The sequence below is a fragment of the Malus sylvestris genome, chromosome 9 (genome assembly GCF_916048215.2).
Source record: "Malus sylvestris chromosome 9, drMalSylv7.2, whole genome shotgun sequence".
Taxonomy (NCBI): domain Eukaryota; kingdom Viridiplantae; phylum Streptophyta; class Magnoliopsida; order Rosales; family Rosaceae; genus Malus; species Malus sylvestris.
In genome coordinates, this window is record NC_062268.1 from 19,917,758 (window position 1) to 19,938,032 (window position 20,275).

Sequence of the window (20,275 nt, forward strand, 5' to 3'; positions counted from 1 at the left end):
GAAGTCGAACCTCCGATCCAGGTTGCTTGCTTGGAAGTCTGATTGCTTACCTTGTCTATTACCTCCTTTGGAAAATCTCCTAGCTTGGTAACTTAGGGGACTCCTACTACATGGTTTGTATCGTGCTTGACCAAGCCTGAAACTACAAGTAAGCTTCAAGTCAAATTGATACATTACCTTATGCATCTCCACCGGTTAAAGATACCACCCCTGGATGGAGGAAAAGTACTTCCAGAGAAGATGTCACATCTACCTATGAGACAGATAAGGCAAGTGAAGACGATACCACACTTCGGTACTTATAAGTTTCGTGATTACTCAGCGGTTTGGATCTTACAAGTCCCCAACCGAGGAGCTTCATTCACTCAGGAACTTAGGGGAGCACTATTTGTACCATACTTGACCAATCCCGAAACTACTGAGCACCAGTCAACGTTACACCGTCAAGGACCCAAAAGAGTTTCCCTCCAACTAGGAGGCCAATCATAGCGCGACATGTGTCGACATCAGAAGCCAATCATAGCACAACACGTGTCAATGTCAGAATGAAACTAGAAACTCTCTTCTATAAATAGAGATCATTCTCTCACAATATTTCCTAACGTCATTTGTACTAAATCATTCACTAGTACTCACTGAAGGAGAGCTTGAACCTATGTACTTATGTAAACCCTTCACATTAATGATAACTCCTCTACTTCGTGGACGTAGCCAATCTGTGAACCACGTCCATCTTGTGTTTGCTTCCCTGTCCCTATCCATTTACTTACTTATCCACACTAGTGACTAGAGCAATCTAGCAAAGGTCACAAACTTAACACTTTCTGTTGTACCAAAGTCCTCACTAATTTTATGCATCAACAGAGTCCATTATCATTTTAAACTATATAATTAATGTGTTGAAATTCTACATATTTAATTTCCAAGTACACCCCTAATTAATCTACCAGCATTCTTCCCAACCCTAGTTACTTTAGTCCTTCCACTTCCTCTTCTCTTTTTTCTTCTTCTCATGTCCATGTCCTTCCACTGATGGATTGTTAAAAAAAGTTGCAAAAAATGAAACCAATCTTGAAACTCATTTTTTCCTTCTCAAAATCAAACAATCTACTCACTCGAATCACACTAATCACACTAAAAACTCAGACTTGTTATAAAAAATAAAAAAAAAGTGTGCCTGATCGTCATTGAGAGTTCGTCTCCTCTATGTATCTGCCATTCAGAAGGGAAGGAAGGGTAGATGGGGGCAAATCAAGGGATGGGGAGAGGAAAGATCAAGGGTGGGACTACGAGGTTGGAGGCGTCGTATCCCATGAATTGGTTGGTCATAGATGGGTAGAGGAACATGGAGTAGTACCAAACGGCTGGGTGGTAGTGCTTAGTGGTGGGTTTTTAGTACTTCAAAACAAAAACATAAATGACACACCCCGTCCCGAAGGAGGGCATGCTGGCCGTCACGTGAGAGTGACGTAACCATTTACACAGTTCGGAAGCTTTAAAAATACAATTACTAAGATGAAACACCCGAGGGTGAGTCCTACTTTTGTGAATTCTATCAGAACACCGATGGATTCCTCGTGGCCACCAAAGCTCTGCTATCTAAAACCTGGAGGGGCACAAAACAAAATTGAGTGGGTCAGTAAAACCAAAGATTTTCCAAAACATTTCAATTAAAACATTTCTAACCCCTCACCGTAAAACCTGTATACTTTCCCAGAAAAATAGTATATAAACATATATATATATCATCAAAAGCTCAAATCACAATTCTTCAACACTTTTTAGAAAGAATATGTCATGCCATGTCATATGCCAAAATATAATATGAATGCATCGATATAAATCAGGTGAAATAATAAATCAACCGGAGACCCTATAGTGGTCTTGTACGGTTGATTCTATAGCTCAATATCCCATCCAGCCGGAGTCACCAACTGTGACCTGTACGACCCTGCCGGAGTCACCAACTGTGACATGTACGGCACTACACTGAACATAAGTCGGAACTACGTATAGTAGTCTGTACGACTAAGATGGTGAAATAATACGCTCTAGTGCTTCTCATCAATCATCGGCGCACATAATCTAAGGTCACCCACCAGTCGGAACCCCTCTAATGGTCTGTACGACTGGCATGTTGGAACCACCTCTAGTGGTCTGTACGACATCCACCTACTTGGATCCAAGGTGAGCGTGCGGTGTGGTGAATAATATAAGCACTAACACCTGGGGTGCAGGTTATGAGCTTTCAATGCAATTCACATAAATAAATCGTCTGAATAATGTAAAGACTCACCTGTGCGTCCACCGCATCAATTCACATATATATGCATCAATTATCAATTCAAATATCTCAACAATTGCCCGGGGTGGATCACTTCCGGAGCTCACTCCACCACCATAGCACAATATTGTCCGCTTTGGGCTGGGATGTGACAATAAAAGTAAAATAATAATAAAAAGTATTTGATCAATAAAAACGGCGGGAATTAAAAAAAAATCAAGGGTATATGAGGAAGTTAAATATCTAAAATTTCAACACATTAAATATAGAGTTTAAAGTAATAGTGGAGTTTACATGGCAAGAAATGAATAGGAATGGCAAGTGGGAAAGGCAAGTGGAAAAGGCAAGATAGAAAATAGCTAGCATTCTTCATATTTTAAATAAGATAATGTTAGGGAGATCAAATTTTTAAGGGTAATGCTAAGAGACCAATTTTTTTAACCAAATGATGTGGTTGTTAATTGATTATTAATTAAGTGTCAATTAACATGCTTGTTTCTCATCGGTAACACATGTTTAGTTTAAAATTTTGGCCTCTCTAGGGTTTCCCAATTTTTAAACCAAATTTGCAAACTAAATTAATAATCCAATTAAAAATCCAATCATCAACAACCACATCATTTAGTTTAAAATATTGGTTTCCCTTGCATTTCCCTTTTGAATATGAGGCATGAGTTTGCAATTGCACCCAACCTTAAGGATGCAAATTATAATTAACCCTAAAACTTTTAGATCATATGTGCAAGGAGATAAATAAGGATAATGCTAGGAAAACCAAATTTTTAAACCAAATTTGCAAACCAAATGATGTGTCACCAATAGGAAAGAGGAAATTGTAGCAATGGCCCCTCAACTTTAACTCAATTGGAGCAATGGTCCCTCAACTAAAAATCCATGACTATTGGTCCCTTAACTTATCAAAACATATAACTATGGTCATTTTCGTCAACTCCGTTAAAACTTCTGCCAAAAAGAGTTACATGTCACGCACGTGAGAGTGAATCAAGGGCAAATATAGAAAACCAAATGAAAAGAATTGTAGCAATGTTCCCTCAACTTTAACCCAATTAGAGAAAGGGTCCCTCAACTTTAACACAATTGGAGTAGTGGTCCCTCAACTTTAACCAATTGTAGCAATGGTCCTTCCAACTTTAACCAATTGTAGCAATGGTCCTTCCAACTTTAACCCAAAGAGTACATTAAGATCAAGTGAGTATACTTCCACAAAATCCCATGAGTTTCATATAATTCCAAAGAGAACTAACAACGTTACAACTTAAAAGGTTTACACATGCCAATTCCTTAAGAAAGTGGAAGTATGAGCTGTGTAGCCACTATAGGACTTTAGAAACTCATTATGAAGCTCATACCCACTCCATATAGTTTTGAGCATAGAATGGACGAGTGGCACTGGCTCTACGATTATTTTTAGAGTTTATAATTCCTAGAGATGGACGTCTTTACGAGTGAAATGGTTGGAGTGAAAGTGAATAATTTTTTTTTTCAGTTTTAATATAATTGCAAGAACATTTTGGTTTTAACAATAAAAACAAATTATTGTGATATCTTGTGGGATTAAAATGATAAAAGTTAATTGATTAAAATTAAACATAATTTAAAACAAATTACATTATTATGTTTTTAATATTAAATAACTTTTGCTCCACAAAAGATGTTATGGGTAAGCTGTTTATATTTTTTATTTTTTATTTTTATTTATAAAGCTTACCCAATGTAACATTTTGGTCGGGCAGTGCAACCTCATTTGCCTTAAGAGATTTAGGCCTTGTTTGATATAGAGGATTAACTTGAATACGACTATTCATTATTCTTTGGACCCAAAATAACATTTTTGGGCCGAGCGCATAATCACACTCGGTCCAATAAAAAAGGTGTCAGGTATTTCAGAGTATTCTCACCAAGGGCCCGACCCAATAAGATTAGGCCGAGTCCTATTAGGAAATGGTTTCATTTGGTTAAGGGTGAGTGGCCAAGTCCTAGTATAATAAGGAATCCTCAAAGGCTAGTTATGCTCCAAATAGGAAAAGATGCCAAGAATCAAGGGTTGAATCTAAGTGATAATAAAGCTAGGTTCAGAATCCTATATGAACCAAGTTGGCTAAAGCCCATTCAAATTTGATCAAGGAATTGAAGTTCAAGTAGAATTCTACTTCAACCATGTGGAATTGCTACAATAAATAGAGAGGAGGGTACATCATTCAAAGCCCCTCCAAATCAACACACAAAATTGTCTTGCACAAACTCTCGCTCTACGCGAATCCTCTCAAACACCTTGAGATTTTTATTTTACCTTTTTTCCGCCAACATACCTTCAGTTTAGACAAACAGCACTGTGTTGGCAACCGACAACATCTTCAATTTGGATAAATAACACTAGAGTCGTAGAATTAGTCAACCGAAGAGCACCTTTAGTTTAGATAAACAGCACTGCTTCAAGACCGACTGGTTATCTATCCAAGCCTCAATCAGCAAGGAATCTCCAGATCCTTGTTGGAAGAGGTTATATCTCATTAGCCTTCTTGTTAAAGTGAGGTGTTACCAAGTTACGACATTAGGTATACTAAAAGCCGAATTTGATATTGAACTTTGCAAAAACTAGCAACCTTGTCTTCAGGCGTGTTCCTTCCTCGACCGCAATCACAAGATTCAAAAGTCGTATGCGCGCCCAACACCATATCAACATTCATTCACTTCCTAGCCAAGCTCAGCAGATAAGCTGGCACGCCCTGCATTCAACCGAATGACGTAGTTAACTTGTTAGTTATTCAACATGCCCACAACGTAGGCTAGGTGATTTTTAGGGCCAACAATTATATTAAAAACATGTTGAAGGAAGGAATGGATGAGAACTATATTTTGTCCAAGTTGATGGTTACTCATGAAGAAAATATATTTCTATTGATGCCCACAAAATGGTAGGATTAAAAGAGGCAACTTTTCTTCATGGGTAATCTTCAGCTTGGACAAAATAAGGAAGTTGTCATTCATTTCTTCCTTCAAATGCCTTTAAAATAGTAAATAGTCCTATCCAAGCCAATCCACTCTACCAAAACAGACTTTTAAGTCTTCTATTAAAACACCCACCACTGAATTATCTACCCTCAACTACTTAAAAACTTGTTGAATTGCTTTAAACTTTACCAAATGGTCAAAAGGGAGTTGGAGACCTTGAATTGATTAGTTTCACTTTCTGTGCAGTTCACTTGTACTAATAGGACCAGCTTAATTAGTAGGTCCAAAAATGTTGCAAGCAGCACCCAACATCAAGAAAAATCCAACAAAAAAGTTATACATTTGTTGATGGAATGTTTGAGATCGGTGACACGGGAACTCATGGCAGAACAAGTTACTGAAACTAGGCATCATAAGTGCATATGTTTTCAAATCCCATGTACTCTTTGTTCTCAATCTTTTCAACCATACTCGCTATCCCAACCCCACCTGTTTCAAAACAAATCAATCATCCATCAATCTTGAAGCAGAAATGTAACGAAACTGAATTCAATATCTGACAAAAATACGGGTCCGTTTGGTAACTTTTTTTAGGGACGGATACATACCTAGTGATATTGCACTCACAAAGATTGTGGAGGCTAGAATGAAGACAATTATGGATGCTCTCCCTAATACACTGATCACCTTTCTCACCACATGTTGCCCTACCAGGGCAGACAAGCTGGCCACGAGAGCAAAGTACAGAGCTGCAATGGAAATTTAACAATGACCAAAAGGCTTCCTACCGTTTAACATTTTATTTAACAGAAACTTGACGATAAGGCTGGGAAGTTACCATAGGGAACTGGAAAACGTTTGAGGAGATAGTACTCGACAACGGACATTGATGCAGAAAATGTCATGGCAAATGTGGCAGTGGCACTTGACACCTGCAGAACGATATATAATCAACCAGCGAGGCAAGAAAGAAAATAATCTTCATGCATACCACGAAAGGGCTGGTGTGTCATATATAGTCTTAGGATCACATACAACTTATCACTAAGACCCTAAACAGAATTATGTGAAGGCATTAAAGATAGAGAGTATGAAAATTACCTGAGGTGGGAGTCCCAGCTCAAGAAAAAGAGGGCCTAAAATGAAACCACCACCAAGACCAAGCAATCCACCAACTATACCAGCTGTGATTCCACCGCCACAATAAAGAAAAAGCTGACGGACCTTCCAATCTGTGCCTGATTCTTCCATGGATTCAATCACTCTATGGCCCTTGTACAGGTTAACTGCCTCGTACGTAGATACTCCCAAAGCCACGGGGATCTAGAAATTTTGTTTAAGGAAGAACAAAGCTGAAAAATGACACTTTTGAAACCACAATTGAATTCATTCAAGCTCGTAAGGGGGCATGTATTTCAAGAGCAGAATATGGAAAGTAATGTTTTCTTGTTATGTAGGGCATGGAAGGTACCTGCAAGAGATTTAATACCCAATATTCTGCTGAACAAGTTGTCGTATAATTCTGCCAACAACAAACAAGTTTCCCATGAATCCAGTTTTTAATGCATAAACTTAAGGCGAATGCAAAATCATAAGCTTTTAAAGAAATTAACCACATAGAGATAGAGATATATACCTTCGCGATCTGCAATGCAAGTATTATGACCCAGACAGCAACAAGAAGTAGTAATTCCTTCCAGTAAATATTCTCCATAATAGAAACCTGAAAAGGTTAGAGAAGTCAGTCACGCGTAAATGGAAGTTCAGGCAACCAAAATCATACCTCTATTCTTTTGGACTCCTTGGTGGCTAATACACTGCTTGGGCCACTAGCTAGAGGTCTGTATTCAACTTCATCGTCACTAGAACTACCTAAATCAAAAATATCGGCACATTAACCGGTATAGGTGAAAGATTACCAGTTCAAAGCTACAATGATAAGATCAACTCACCATTTGACTGCATTAGTCTGGCAACCTCCTGAAAAAAAAAAAAAAAAAAAAAAAATCCAAACAAACAAACTGTCAACGGAATTGCAGAGTTTGATTAAGTCAAACATTATAAAAATTAATGTAATGAAAACTTTAGAGTCGACCTTTATTAATATAGTTTCTTTTTTCCATGTTTCGACTCCCTTCAAGAATGCCTTAGTTGATGTGCCTGCAGGTCGTCACATACTTAAACAAGTTGTCCGAGATGAAACAAGAAATTTCATATAATTCTTACCTATGAAAAAGATCATTAGCAACACTGTGATCATCCAGTTAGCAAATATCACATTGAAAGATACTCCAATACTGATCCCAAGCATCAGCATTGGCTGGACAAGAAGTACCAGGTCATAGTCGATGATTGGAAGGTCAAGTGTAGGATGCCTTAGCCTCAAATTGTAGAAAACAGTTGCAGCTGCTCCGCCTGTGATCATACCTGAACAACCAGATTGAAGCACAAACGTTGTTACATTTGCCAGGTGAAAGAGGTAAATATTGACCTATATATCAATCTAATGGATGGTGATATAATAAGGCAATGACACACACATCATTTGGTGAAAGAAAATATAAACTAGGATGATCTTTGAGGTGCCAAGTGATTATAAAATCCAAAAAAAAAGAAGCGCCTATTGCAAAAGAACACAAAACAAGGAGGGAAAATTTGTGAGAAAGTACTTACAGTTGGATATTGCCGTTGATGATTTCTCATCAAATCCGATGATCAAAGTGAGCATTGGAACGAAAATGCCTCCCCCACCAACACCTCCGACGGTCCCAAATGCAGCCCCAATGAATCCAATTATAGTGCCTACCACAATTCCCCAGTCGAATTTCATTTCCTGCATATTTCAGTTCGGCCAAATCATATGTAGGTCCAGTTTCAAACAGTCACTAACCAAAAAATTGGAGCTTTGTTGAACTATTTTAAGAACACTAATCAATCAAATGAATCAACTATTCGATTTTGTACACAATTTAGGTTACAATCGGTTTTATGAAGGAAAAACTGATAGAAAATAACATTTCAAGAAATATTAAATAGGAAAAACTGATCACGAAGGGAAAGAAAATCCAGACTTACAGGCCAAACGTGCTCATACCCCAATCGACCCCTTTGCCACAGAAAGTTTAACATTCTGTTCAAGTAATGTTGCGTCGCGGAATCATCTTGCTGCAGAGTTTCTTGTGCTGAAGCAGCTATTGAAGCTAGAACAAGAACACCAGTCACAACAATTGCTGCCCACCTTAGATCCCGAAACCGAAATCCAACTTCATCAGCCATCTGATTTCTTCAACCCCACAAAAACAAAATGGAAACTTCCCCAAAACCTAAACCTCAGAGCAAATCGGAACTCGAAACGATAAGCCAGTCTGTATATAAAGTTGGGGATGATGAAAGTACGGAGAAACTTCTTGCCTAAAAGAACCAAGAAGGAACTCTTCTCTGTCAAACCCTTGCTCTCTCCCCCTCTCTATCTGTCATCAATCTCTCTCTCTCTCTCTCTCTCTCTCTCTCTCTATAGGTGATATATAATCTGTCCTACAGTCCTACTACATATTTAAACAGGTGGTGTGAGAGAGCAGCATCTATCTTTTGTTTTGCTTGTTTATACTGTTCTTATTTTAAAGTTCAAACTTCAAACAATAAACCCGCTTCTCTTTCCAAATAATAACAAACAAAAAATTAATAATAATAATAATTTGGTTTATTGGGCAAATCCGCAAGATTTGGATCTCATCTACTCTTTGTGATTTTGTTAAGAGTCTAGGAATAATCGCATTCTATCTATTGGAAAAGGATTCTCGCTGATTCCTTTCCTTAAGAATCCTAGGAATTTCATAATCGTGACCGTTCATCGTATATCGTACGATTAGAAATCATTTATTGTACAACATGCAACTATTAATTATTTTAAATTTTTATTTAAAATTAAACTTAAATAATACTTAACAAAAATTATCTTATAATATACTATAAACAAATAAGACACGAGGATCCATAAAATCCTCCCAAAGAAAATCATGAAAGAATCCTCATCCAAATATGCAAAGTTAACTCCACTCATTCGTGAAATTTACTCAATTAGCTTTCATTTATTTTGCTTTAATGGGGACCCAGATGATGAAATGAAAGACTGAAAATTTCACCAAAATGAGTCGTTTCACAAACACCTATTAGACGGGTGATGCACTTCAGATTATTTTCTTGATTAAAAAAGAAGTTTCTCTTCGAAATTTGGTTAGACATGTTTCTTTGCATATTTATAAAGTCATCTCCAACCGAAGAGTCTAGAGGATCAAAGGGCCGAAAATAGTCCGAAAACCGTCTCCAACCGAGGGCCAGGCCAGAGGGCTGTGGAATCTGAGAGGGTCCCACGGAATCGGAGAGGGCCAGAGGGCTGGCCACTTCTAGCCAGCCAGCCAACCCCAGGTTGGTCAGATTTTTTTTTAAATGTGTGAGATTTCCCGTCGGTTATAACCGACAGTAATGAATGTATTACTGTCGGTTATCACCAACATGAATGCTTTGAATTTTCTTTTTTTTTTACAGTTTTATTATTATTTTTTATTTACAAAATTTTTCCTATAACTTCTATTTTTCATTTTTTTTTTAAATTCTATTTTTTTCCTATAACTTTTATTTTACAAAATTTGTTTCATATTTTTTTTTAAATTCCATTTTTTCCTATAACTTCTATTTCACAAAATTTGTTTCATTTAATTTTAAATTCTATTTTTTTTTTCCTATAACTTCTATTTCACAAAATTTGTTTCGTATTTTTTTTTAATTCTATTTTTTTCCTATAACTTACTAAGCCATTATACAACATTAAATTAAATTAAGTAACATGAAACAACATTAAATAACATTAACCAACATAAAAAAACATTTAACAACATGAAACTTAAACAACATTTAAGTTGTAGTTTTTAAATAATGAATTATGTTTGGCCCTATGACCCTTTGGTCCTCGGTTGGAGACGATTTTTTGTGATATAGCCAAAATGAGCCATCTGGCCCTTTGGCCCTTGGTTGGAGACAGAGACAAATATGGTCATGTACTATTCATTAAAATATTAATATCTTGGAGGATCTTAGAAGGCTAGAGGGCGAAAATGAGCCCTCTAGCCAGCCATCAGTTGGAGATGGCTTAAAGGAAAACTAATGAAAATAGTTTTAAAACTTTGAGTTTTAACAATAAGGACAAAATAAAATGTAAAATGAATAGTACAAGGATTAATTTTTTAATGTAAAAATATAATTTTTCGTTAAAATAAATAGTACCCAAAAGTTTTTTGTTAAAAATTCCTATTTGTAATTCTATATTTTTCAAGGTCAAAGTAAATCTCAGAAAGAGGTTTCTGAACCACTCTATATATTTACAATTTTACATATATCAAGGCCGACACTAATTTCTAGATTGGAAGATAAATCTCAGAAAGAGTTTCTAAGGCCATCTCCAACTGATAGCTGGCCAGATGGCTCGTTTTAACAATCTGGCCCTCCAAGATATTAATATTTTAATGAATAGTACAGGACCATATTTGCCTCCATCTCCAACCGAGGGCCAGAGGGCTCGTCTTAGCCCTGTCACAAAAAACCGCCTCCAACTGAGGGCCAAATGGTCATAAGGCCAAAAATAATTTATTATTTAAAAACTACAACTTAAATTCAAATCCAACAGCTAAGTGACGTCAGCTAGCCATTGGATTTGAATTTTTTTTCTATAAATAGGGTGGATATTGGGATATAATTCACACAACTTTGAATTCAATCTATTTCAATTCAAGTTTGCAATGAATTTCAACTTTGGATCCTCTTTAGATTCCAAATGGGGGCCCTCATCCAATTCCAAAACAGAAGCAAAATGGGCGTAAATGAGACGAGAAGATGAGGAGTCTGAAGAAAAAGTTCAAGTAAGGCGCAACAAACAAAACAGAGCAGTAGCCATGGTATGTCAGCCAACTAAGGAACAACCTCAATGGGGTGGCTCTATTGCTGGTCGCTCATACAAACCACGAAACAGAGCGATGACACATGCCAATATGATGAACAACTACTTCAACCTCAACTCGGTGTACACAGAAGAGGATTTCAGACGTCGCTTCCGCATGAGGTGTCATGTCTTCGAGCGTTTACTTCATGATGTCCAACAGGTCAATCCGTACTTTGGACAAAAGCAAGACAGAGCAAGCTGCCCCAGTTTCTCACCTCATCAGAAGGTTACTGTTGCACTCCGAATGATGGCCTATAGCTCCCCAGCTAATTCGATGGATGAAACCCATGGTATGTCTGAGTCTACATGCCTTGATACTCTTGAACAATTTTGTGACATAATTGTTCAGGTTTACAAAGACGAGTATCTCCGCGAGCCAAATCAAGAAGATCTAAATCGGCTCTTTCACAAAGCTGAAGACCGTGGGCTTCCGGGCATGATAGGGTCATTAGACTGCATGCATTGGGATTGGAAGATTTGTCCCACTGGATGGCAAATAGGCTTTAGCGGAAGGTCGAGAAAGCCAACTATTGTGTTAAAGGCAGTTGCCTTATAAGACACATGGATTTGGCATGCTTTCTTTGGAGTCCCTGGATCTCAAAATGACATTACAGTTCTTGGGCGTTCACCCCTATTCAATAACTTGACGGAAGGTAAAACACCTCAACTTGACTACTACATCAACAGCCGTCAATATAATATGGGGTATTACTTGGCAAATGACATCTACCAAAAGTGGGCGACACTTGTCCAAGCAATTCCAAACACTAGGAATGACGCAGAAAAGTTGTTTACCTTACGCCAAGGGGCATACCGGAAAGATGTTGAGAGAGCTTTCGGTATTCTACAAGCACGGTGGAAGATCATCAGTGAACCAACAAGAGGGTGGAGTCGAGAAAATTTGGACTCCATCATGATGTCTTGCATCATATTACACAATATGATAATGGAGGATGAGCGAGATGCGTATATTGATGGAGAGTCCGATGATGACCAAGAAGATCCAAATAGGTCAAGAAGGGCTCGTGCAAAGATATATGATGGGCCTAATTTGCCCTTCAATCTAAGAACTGGTATTATCTTTATAAATGAGTACATGAGGCGCTATAGAATGATACATTCTCGTGTCACAAATAAGTACCTACAACAGGATCTTGTTGCACATCTTTGGCCCAAAAGAAGCATGAAGTAGGCGTTTAAGTTTTATGTTGTTAAATGTTTTTTTATGTTGTATAATTTGTATGTTGGTTAATGTTATTTAATGTTGTTTCATATTGTTTAATGTTGTTTCATGTTACTTAATTTAATTTAATGTTGTATAATGGCTTAGGAAGTTATAGAAAAAATATATATAATTTAAAAAAATATATGAAACAAATTTTGTGAAATAGAAGTTATAGGAAAAAATGGAATGTTAAAAAAATATGAAACAAATTTTGTAAAATAAAAGTTATAGGAAAAAATAGAACTTATATGAAAAAATTTGTAAATAAAAAATAATAATAAAACTGAAAAAAAAAATTCAAATGCAATGGCTAGTCAGCTAGCCGTTGCATTTGAATTTTTTTTTCTTAAGAATTCATGTCGGTTATAACCGACAGGAAATCCGACACATTTAAAAAAATTATGGCCAACCCGGGGCTGGCTGGTTGGCTGGAACTGGCCTGCCCTCTAGCCCTTTGGCCCTTTCCGATTCCGTGGGGCCATCTCAGATTCCACAGCCCTCTGGCCTAACCCTCAATTAAAGACGATTTTCGGGCTATTTTCGGCCCTCTAGCCTTCTAACCCTCTGGACCCTTTGGTTGGAGATGGCCTAAAGGGGAAAACATCTGAATGGATGAGGATCATCTTTGGATTTTTTTGTAGGGATCTAAAGAATTAATTAATTATGTTTTATCTTACATGTATGATCAATTTTGGTTAGGCACTATTTATATTTAATTTTAAATTTTTGTTCGTACGATATACGGTAAACGGACACAATTGATTAATCTTCCGAATCCTCACAAAGAGAATCAAACAAGAATCCTAATCCCATCTGACTGATCTCTCCACAGGAAAATGAAAAAAAATAAAAATAATGCTAAAGAGACTAAATTTATAAAATAATTCTTGTAAACAATATGATATAAAAGTTGATGATTAAATTATTACTTAAACATTAATTGACGTATTTATTTTTATTGGTAATACATTATTTAACTTGCATATTTAATCTATAGATTTAATCTATCTAGCATCATCTAAAAAATCCAATTAAAATACCGATATCTCTCTGGTTATAGCTGCTGCATTCATTTTATTTATTTATTTATTTGTTATGGGTTCAGCAATCTTAAGCTTGTGCGTATATGCACCTTTGACCTTTCCATGCGACTATGCTACTCTACCATTTCCATGGAAACCTACTCACCACCAAGTATCTACTCTCTCCTGCGAGAGGAGATACATACATGTTCCTATACAACTCTCATCACGCAACCTAAATTGGACGAGCATTATAAATCCTATTCTCATCAAACTCATCATGGGACTGTTGGAAATGTGCCCTAAAGCCAATCATGTGATGATACTTTACGGACATTTCACATGTTAAACTAATCTAGTTTTACATATAAAGGGCATACATTATTGTTTGAGCGGTCTCATATAAATGTTATATGCTTAAACGATAAAGTCCAAGGAATATGTGATTGGGAGAATGTAATCTAATGAAGTTAGATTCATGAGACCATTCTTTCGTAGACACATCCTAAATGTTCCTGATCATAGGATTGTCAATTGGGCATTGACAGTCCGTAAAGATCGGTACGTACTATGTCTTCTCTCAGGGAGAGTGATTAGTCTCGAGTCATTGGTGTGTGTGACATCAAGACAAGTACGTAGGTGCTCAATAGAGAATGAGTACACTGAACGTGATCAACGAAGAGTTCTCATATTCCATGTCACATAAGAACTCATGGTTGGGATAATGCAAAGTAGTCCTTTGACCTGAGGCATCACAGTTGTCTTGTGGTTAAGTCCTTGATCTTTGATTATGTCAAAGTCACCCCCTCGGGGTGTCCACGGCATCGTTGGGGTTAAGCCACTTAGCTATGGAGACAAGTGAATGCGCAACAAGGGATCTCTAACCTTCAAACAGTTGAGGGAGAATACTCTATGATATGATTTGGAATCTCTGGCCAGAGTATGAATGAGATTAGGGAATGCGTTCCAAATCACATTCAAGGAAATCATATAAGCACACGAATCACATTGGATAGTAGACATGAATAAATAAACTATCATACCAAACAATGTGGTCAAGAGTATTAGATTAGAGAAGGACCGTATTGCATTTGTAATCCCGAACTGAATAGGTTCTCTATCCTCTTCTGATTAGCTTGGGTAACCATGATATGCTGCTAGGTGTCACTCATGGTTTGTGGAAGCCCTAAACGTGTGTAATCACTAAAGGGAGAATTGAAAATAGTTTCAATTCACAATCGATGTAAAATGGTTTTAATCGCCCACTACCTCGCTAAAAGGAACCTAATGGATCGCACACCATAAAAGGTGGAGATTGAAGATTAAACGGAAATGAGTAAGAATGATTAAATGGTTTAATCATTTATTTATGGCAAGGATTAATTAATATGTTAATTAATCAAACGAATAAGTTCGTTAAAGACTTCGGGATAGTTTTGGACCTTAAGGCCCAATGGGCTTCGAAGGTCAAGCCCATTAACTTAAGTTGTATGACAATTTAATGAATGAAGATTCATTAAAGCCCAAAAGCCCAAAATCCCCTAAATGGCAAGCCATAGTGTGATGAATTAGGGTTTTGGTTATTTAGGTCACTTAAAGAAGTGACTATATAAATGACTTTATAACTAAATATTCATTAAGTGATTAAGGGTTTATTTTGGGGGAAAATTGGTGAGAATTGTCTCTCCATTTTCTCTCTAAAGAGGCCAACACCTTGGAGGGTACATCTAGCAATCCTACTACTCCAAGGTCACTCATTTCTTCTACAATCAAACCTTGGTGAAGAGACTTAGAGGTTCCCTATTTTGGGAACTTGGAGAAACCTATTTTTCCATCCAAATCCATGGATCTAAGAAGCAAGGAATGAAGGCCCTATCTCTTTGGGTGATTAGCCTTTGCTTATGCAAAGAGGAATCTACAAAGGTAATAATTTCAACTCACTTTGTTTTGAGTTGATTATTGGTTCACCAATCTACTAGGCTTTGAATTTCATGGTAATGTTTTGTTTTTGAGTGCATGCAAGCATGATTCCGCCTTTAATTGTTAATTGCATGCTATATGATGTTGCTCAAATGAACATGTTTTACAAAATAAATTCTTCAGGGACGTAACCCCTACAATCAGGGGCATTATAAATCGATCCCGATTGCATGCAAGTTTGTTCTCTCCCTTTTCCACCGCATCCTTAATAAAGAATTTTGGTAGGGGTTACCTCCTTCCCTTTGCCCCCCTTAATCTTTATCGGACATCCAACGGAATAGATAGATACAAGGCAAAGTGAAACTGATTTTTCAATTTCAGGAGACATCGAACAGAACAGATAGATAAAGGACAATGCGTGACGAGGTAAAGTGACGGAGTTTTTAGTTTTAGGGGGCAATTTCGGACTCGAATTTAGTTCCAGGGGCAAATGTCAATCAAGGTTGCAACTCTCATATCACAAGCTAACTAAACATTTTTATCACACAGCTACCAAAATACAGTCGACAAGAAACACCAAGTAAACAAATTCCCAAAAGATCAAACACAATTACTAAAATCTAAAATCTAAAATTGGGGTTTCAAACATAACCTCCTACCAAAATTGGTCCTCCTGCGCCATCTTTCTCTTCCTCCTCACCCTTCTTCACCTTCTCTCCGATCTCTAATCCCGCCAATCCATCCACACAATCCCTATCTCCGCCGCCATCTCTCACATCTTCACCTCCAACGATCACCTTATCCCCTTTCTCCTCCTCGCCGCACGGTCCCGCCGACCGAGTCTCCGGCTCGGCTCCGACCAGCTCGCCGGTCCGATCCTTCAGGTCCGGCCAGGGGTCATTGACGCAATCTTCGAAGGATTCTTCGTCTTCGTCGGAAGTGAAGATCGAGGACTTGACGGCCGTGGCGGCTTTGAGGAAGGCTTCCTTGATGGAATCCGGCGGGAGCGCGCAGTCTTCGAGGCCGGCGTCTTCGAGACGCGGCGGGAGGATGCGGTGCAGTATCTCAGCTCCTTGTTCCTCGGTGGCCTCCATCGTTGAAATTTGAGAGGAAGAAAAGCTTCGAGTTCAGAAATCCGTTGCTAATTGCAGGATCAGAAGAAATGCCGCGATCGATGGATGAATGTTGAAATATTGGGTCCGTCCGCTCGCTTCTTTTAAGCTCTCACATATACTCTCAGCTCAACACCTGTCAAGCATCGAAGGGGTATTTGTGTCTACACGTGTCAGCCTATAATGTAAAATCCTTTCGAGGGAAGTTCAACTCAGTTAGTTTCAATCTTTTTTTCTTGAGTAAATTGTAACAATAGTTTCTCAACTTTAATTAAATTGAAGCAATGATCTCTCTACTAAAAATTTGTTATCATTGGTCTCTTAACCCATCAAAATATGTAGTTATGGTATTTTTCGTCAATTTTGTCAAAATAAGTTATTTTGGAAGGTCTATTGCTACAATTGGAGTCCATCAATTCATCAAAACGTGTAGCTATGATATTTTTCGTTAACATCGTTAGAATTTTGTCAAAATGAATTATGTTGAAGGACCATTGCTATAATTGGATAAAAGTATATAGATCATTGCTTCAATTGGGTTAAAGTTGAATGACTATTTCTCTAGTTTGATTAAAGCTGATGGACCAATGGTAATGAATATTTAATTGAAGAACCATAGCTACACGTTTTGATGAGTTAATGGACTAATGGTAATAGATTTTTAGTTAAGGAACTATTGCTCTAATTGAGTTAATTTCAAAAGAAAACTAATAAAAAAGGCTTGAAAACTTTGAGTTTTAATGATAAGGACAAAATAAATGGTAAAGTGAATAGTACCAAGCTTGACTTTTTAGTGTAAAAATGTGGTTTTTCGTTAAAGTGAACAGTACCGGGTGCTTTTCGTTAAAGTTCCCTAATTTCAATGGATTGCTACTATTTACTCTTTTGTCTTTACTTCATTTCTTAAAGTTTTATTTTTGTTGAACTTTGTTCAAGGTCTTTAGGTTTTAGTGTTAAAAACATTACATTTAATATATTTATATTTATAGCTAAATTTTGTATCATATAGTTCTATTTTTTATTTTGTACCCATTTTTAATTTGCAACCGTTTTTTTAATTTATACTAATTTTCTTTATAGTTTTAGGGGGGGTGTATTCAATTTGAATTTTAATTATTTTAATGAATCCATGGGCATTCAATTATGATTTTAAGTGATTCTCTGAAATTCAATATGTATTCAATCAGGATTTTAAGATAATTTATTAAAATTCTTAGAAATCCATGTGTATTCAATTAGAATTTTAAATAAGTTTATAATGTGACAACCCGTCCCTAAATTTACGTTTTTATTTAATCAAGGGAATTGACGAAAATATCTCTAGAGGCACGGGCTTTGACTTATGTTGAGCATCGTCTAGAGAAACACATGACTTATTCCTTTAGTGCATTTGTGTAGTACTCGTTGGTACGAAAGCATAGGCGAAAGCCGTTTGCGAGTTCGGATTGTAACGGTATAGTTATGGACATTTGAAGTCGTTTTACTAAATTATAGATTTTAAATTAATTAAAGCTCCCACCATGTGGGAATGGTAACCAATCAAAGTTGAAATGGCCAATCAGAAATTAGTGAGAGAGTAAAAGACCAATCAGATTTTTGTTGTCGGTGGGCCAATTAGGCAATGGGCAATGATGGACCAATAAAAGAGAAGCTCCCAGCATTCTCTTCCTGTGGAGGACACCCATGACAAAACCCGGTTTCAAACCGGTGTGAAATTCCGGCCACTTCCACCATATTTTCAGGCCAAATTCACCCATCCATTATATGCAACCTCTTTCATAACCTCCCCTCTTCCATTTCCACCCAAAATTAGAAGGAATTTGTTCGAAGTTTGGTGCAAAAACCACAGTGGGTGCCGCGAGAAATCTTGCTCGGGATTCATCGGTTGTGAAACGATCTTTTTCAATTACCACCACCAAAACACTCCTCTTGGACCCAGGAACAAGATCCAAGCAATTGTAGGGGTGTTGGAACATCGAGGAAGTCGAATCGAAGAACACCCATCTTAGGGTTTCCAGCGGGTTTGAGTGAAATTGGAGTCTTTCCCGGCTAAATTGGACTTAGCCACAGGTATAAAACTTGTTCTACTCATTGAGATCTTCATTTTTGTAAAATTTGGTAATTTTTAGAAATAGTTGGATTTTTCGGCCAGTCGGGGCGGCCGACAGCCACCCACGGCGGCGGATGGCCAGGGGGCCGTCGATGTCATTCTTAGGCTAAATTAGATGCCTTGAGTTCAGTATTGGTAACTGTATGACTTAGGTTGATGGTTGGAACCTAAATTCTCTACGTCACATTATTGGGTAAAAGTGTGAATCGATGATCCGACCGTTGGATCGTCACCAAACTTTAATACATTATAGTACATAATATTTGAGGACCATAGAAACTTACGGATCTGGAATCTGACCATTGGATCATAATGAAATATTAGGACATGGTTCTAGGAACATAATGTGAATCTTTAGAAGTAACGGATTGGAAATCCGTGATGTAGATCCTCCGGAGTGAATTACATAGGGATGTGTTTTTTCTGTAAATTATGTATTCTATCGGTAAAAACTCTGAGACGTGATTTGATAATTGTTCTAGGCAACATTGGTTCATGATGTCTCGATATTCGTGCTAGGAAGTCGTAGTGCGGACCTCAGGTGAGTGGGCCTTTTCCTTTCTATCGTGTATATTATATATATATATATATATATATATATATATGATTGATAATTCCACAAACGTTTTTTAAAATCGATTTATGCATATTACCTACATATAATTACTGTGAATGCTTTGAAGTACTAATGTGAACTACGAATGGCTTAATCCCTGTGTAGGGTACATAAGCAGTCTAACAAGACGTTAGATGTAGCCATACAATAAATGAGACTAAATAATTGAGACAATAGCCTTGTTTGGGGAATTGAGCAATGTGAAGGAGATTGGTGGAAAATGTGAGATTTAACCTTATGATGTGGTGGTTAAATGTTGTTCATAAATCAATGTGTGAAGAACCAAGAAATTGAAGTAAGGAAACGTAAGTAATGATAGTTAATTAAACTAGTGTCTAATTGGGCTTATCACCGATAATTATTCCCGAAAATAAATAGTTTAGGAGTAGGGCGTTACAGCTTATGCATTTTACGCGATATATATATATATATAATTGAAAATGCTATGACATGGTTGAGTATTAGATTGATTCATGGTATATCCATATGTATATTACTTGCACATAATTATTATGAACGCTTTGAAGTGCAAAGGTGAACGCAGGAAACCCAGATAAGTTCAGGTGAGTTTATGGTATTAGTTGAAATGATGAAGTTATGGCATGACTACATGTATGTTTTAGGCAACTCCGAGCTTGTCGTACAGGTTGCAATGATAGGCAACTCCAACACTGTCGTACAAGTTGTCCATGAGTCGTACATGTTATAATAGATGTAGTTAGAGCTCATTATCCTGCACCCCAGTGTTAGTGCTCCGCATGTGGCCAGGGCCTAACCTTCACGTGATCGTTCACCTCCTACACCACACGCTCACCTTGGATACAACTTAGGTGTCAGCCTGTCGTACAGACCACATTAGGTGGTTCCGACTCATAGGTGACTTGCGATACTTTGCACAGCCTTCACGTAATCGTAGCTCTTGAGCGTATTTATTTACACCGAGCCTGTCGTACAGATCACTTTAGGTGGTTTCGACTCATGTGCAGGAATTGGTTCATGAGCTATATAGGTGACTCTGACT

At 37.4% G+C, this 20,275-nt stretch overlaps 2 protein-coding genes across 2 annotated transcripts; both read right to left on the reverse strand.

Annotated features, from left to right (window-relative positions):
- Positions 1-5,450: 5,450 nt before the first annotated feature.
- Positions 5,451-8,824, reverse strand: LOC126583263 (sulfite exporter TauE/SafE family protein 3-like). The gene is made up of 12 exons (XM_050247590.1): positions 8,333-8,824; positions 7,931-8,090; positions 7,484-7,684; positions 7,353-7,417; positions 7,210-7,237; positions 7,041-7,129; positions 6,894-6,980; positions 6,729-6,779; positions 6,359-6,580; positions 6,096-6,189; positions 5,866-6,006; positions 5,451-5,746 (listed from the first exon to the last, which is right to left on the reverse strand). The coding sequence occupies exons 1-12, from the start codon at positions 8,531-8,533 to the stop codon at positions 5,661-5,663; spliced, it is 1,425 nt and encodes a 474-aa protein (XP_050103547.1). The 5' UTR covers positions 8,534-8,824; the 3' UTR covers positions 5,451-5,660.
- Positions 8,825-15,909: 7,085 nt separating this feature from the next.
- On the reverse strand, positions 15,910-16,636 carry LOC126634111 (uncharacterized). The gene has a single exon (XM_050304598.1). The coding sequence runs from the start codon at positions 16,508-16,510 to the stop codon at positions 16,058-16,060; it is 453 nt and encodes a 150-aa protein (XP_050160555.1). The 5' UTR covers positions 16,511-16,636; the 3' UTR covers positions 15,910-16,057.
- Between the last annotated feature and the right edge of the window lie 3,639 nt (positions 16,637-20,275).

Bases quoted from the DNA above. Each gene is read 5' to 3' on its own strand.
- LOC126634111 (XM_050304598.1), bottom strand. From the start codon at position 16,510: ATGGAGGCCACCGAGGAACAAGGAGCTGAGATACTGCACCGCATCCTC.
- LOC126583263 (XM_050247590.1), bottom strand. From the start codon at position 8,533: ATGGCTGATGAAGTTGGATTTCGGTTTCGGGATCTAAGGTGGGCAGCA. The intron at 7,130-7,209 runs GTGAGTTGATCT...TTTTTGATTTAG, and splicing joins CAGACTAATGCAGTCAAATG to GTAGTTCTAGTGACGATGAA. The intron at 6,007-6,095 runs GTAACTTCCCAG...TTTCCATTGCAG, and splicing joins ACGTTTTCCAGTTCCCTATG to CTCTGTACTTTGCTCTCGTG.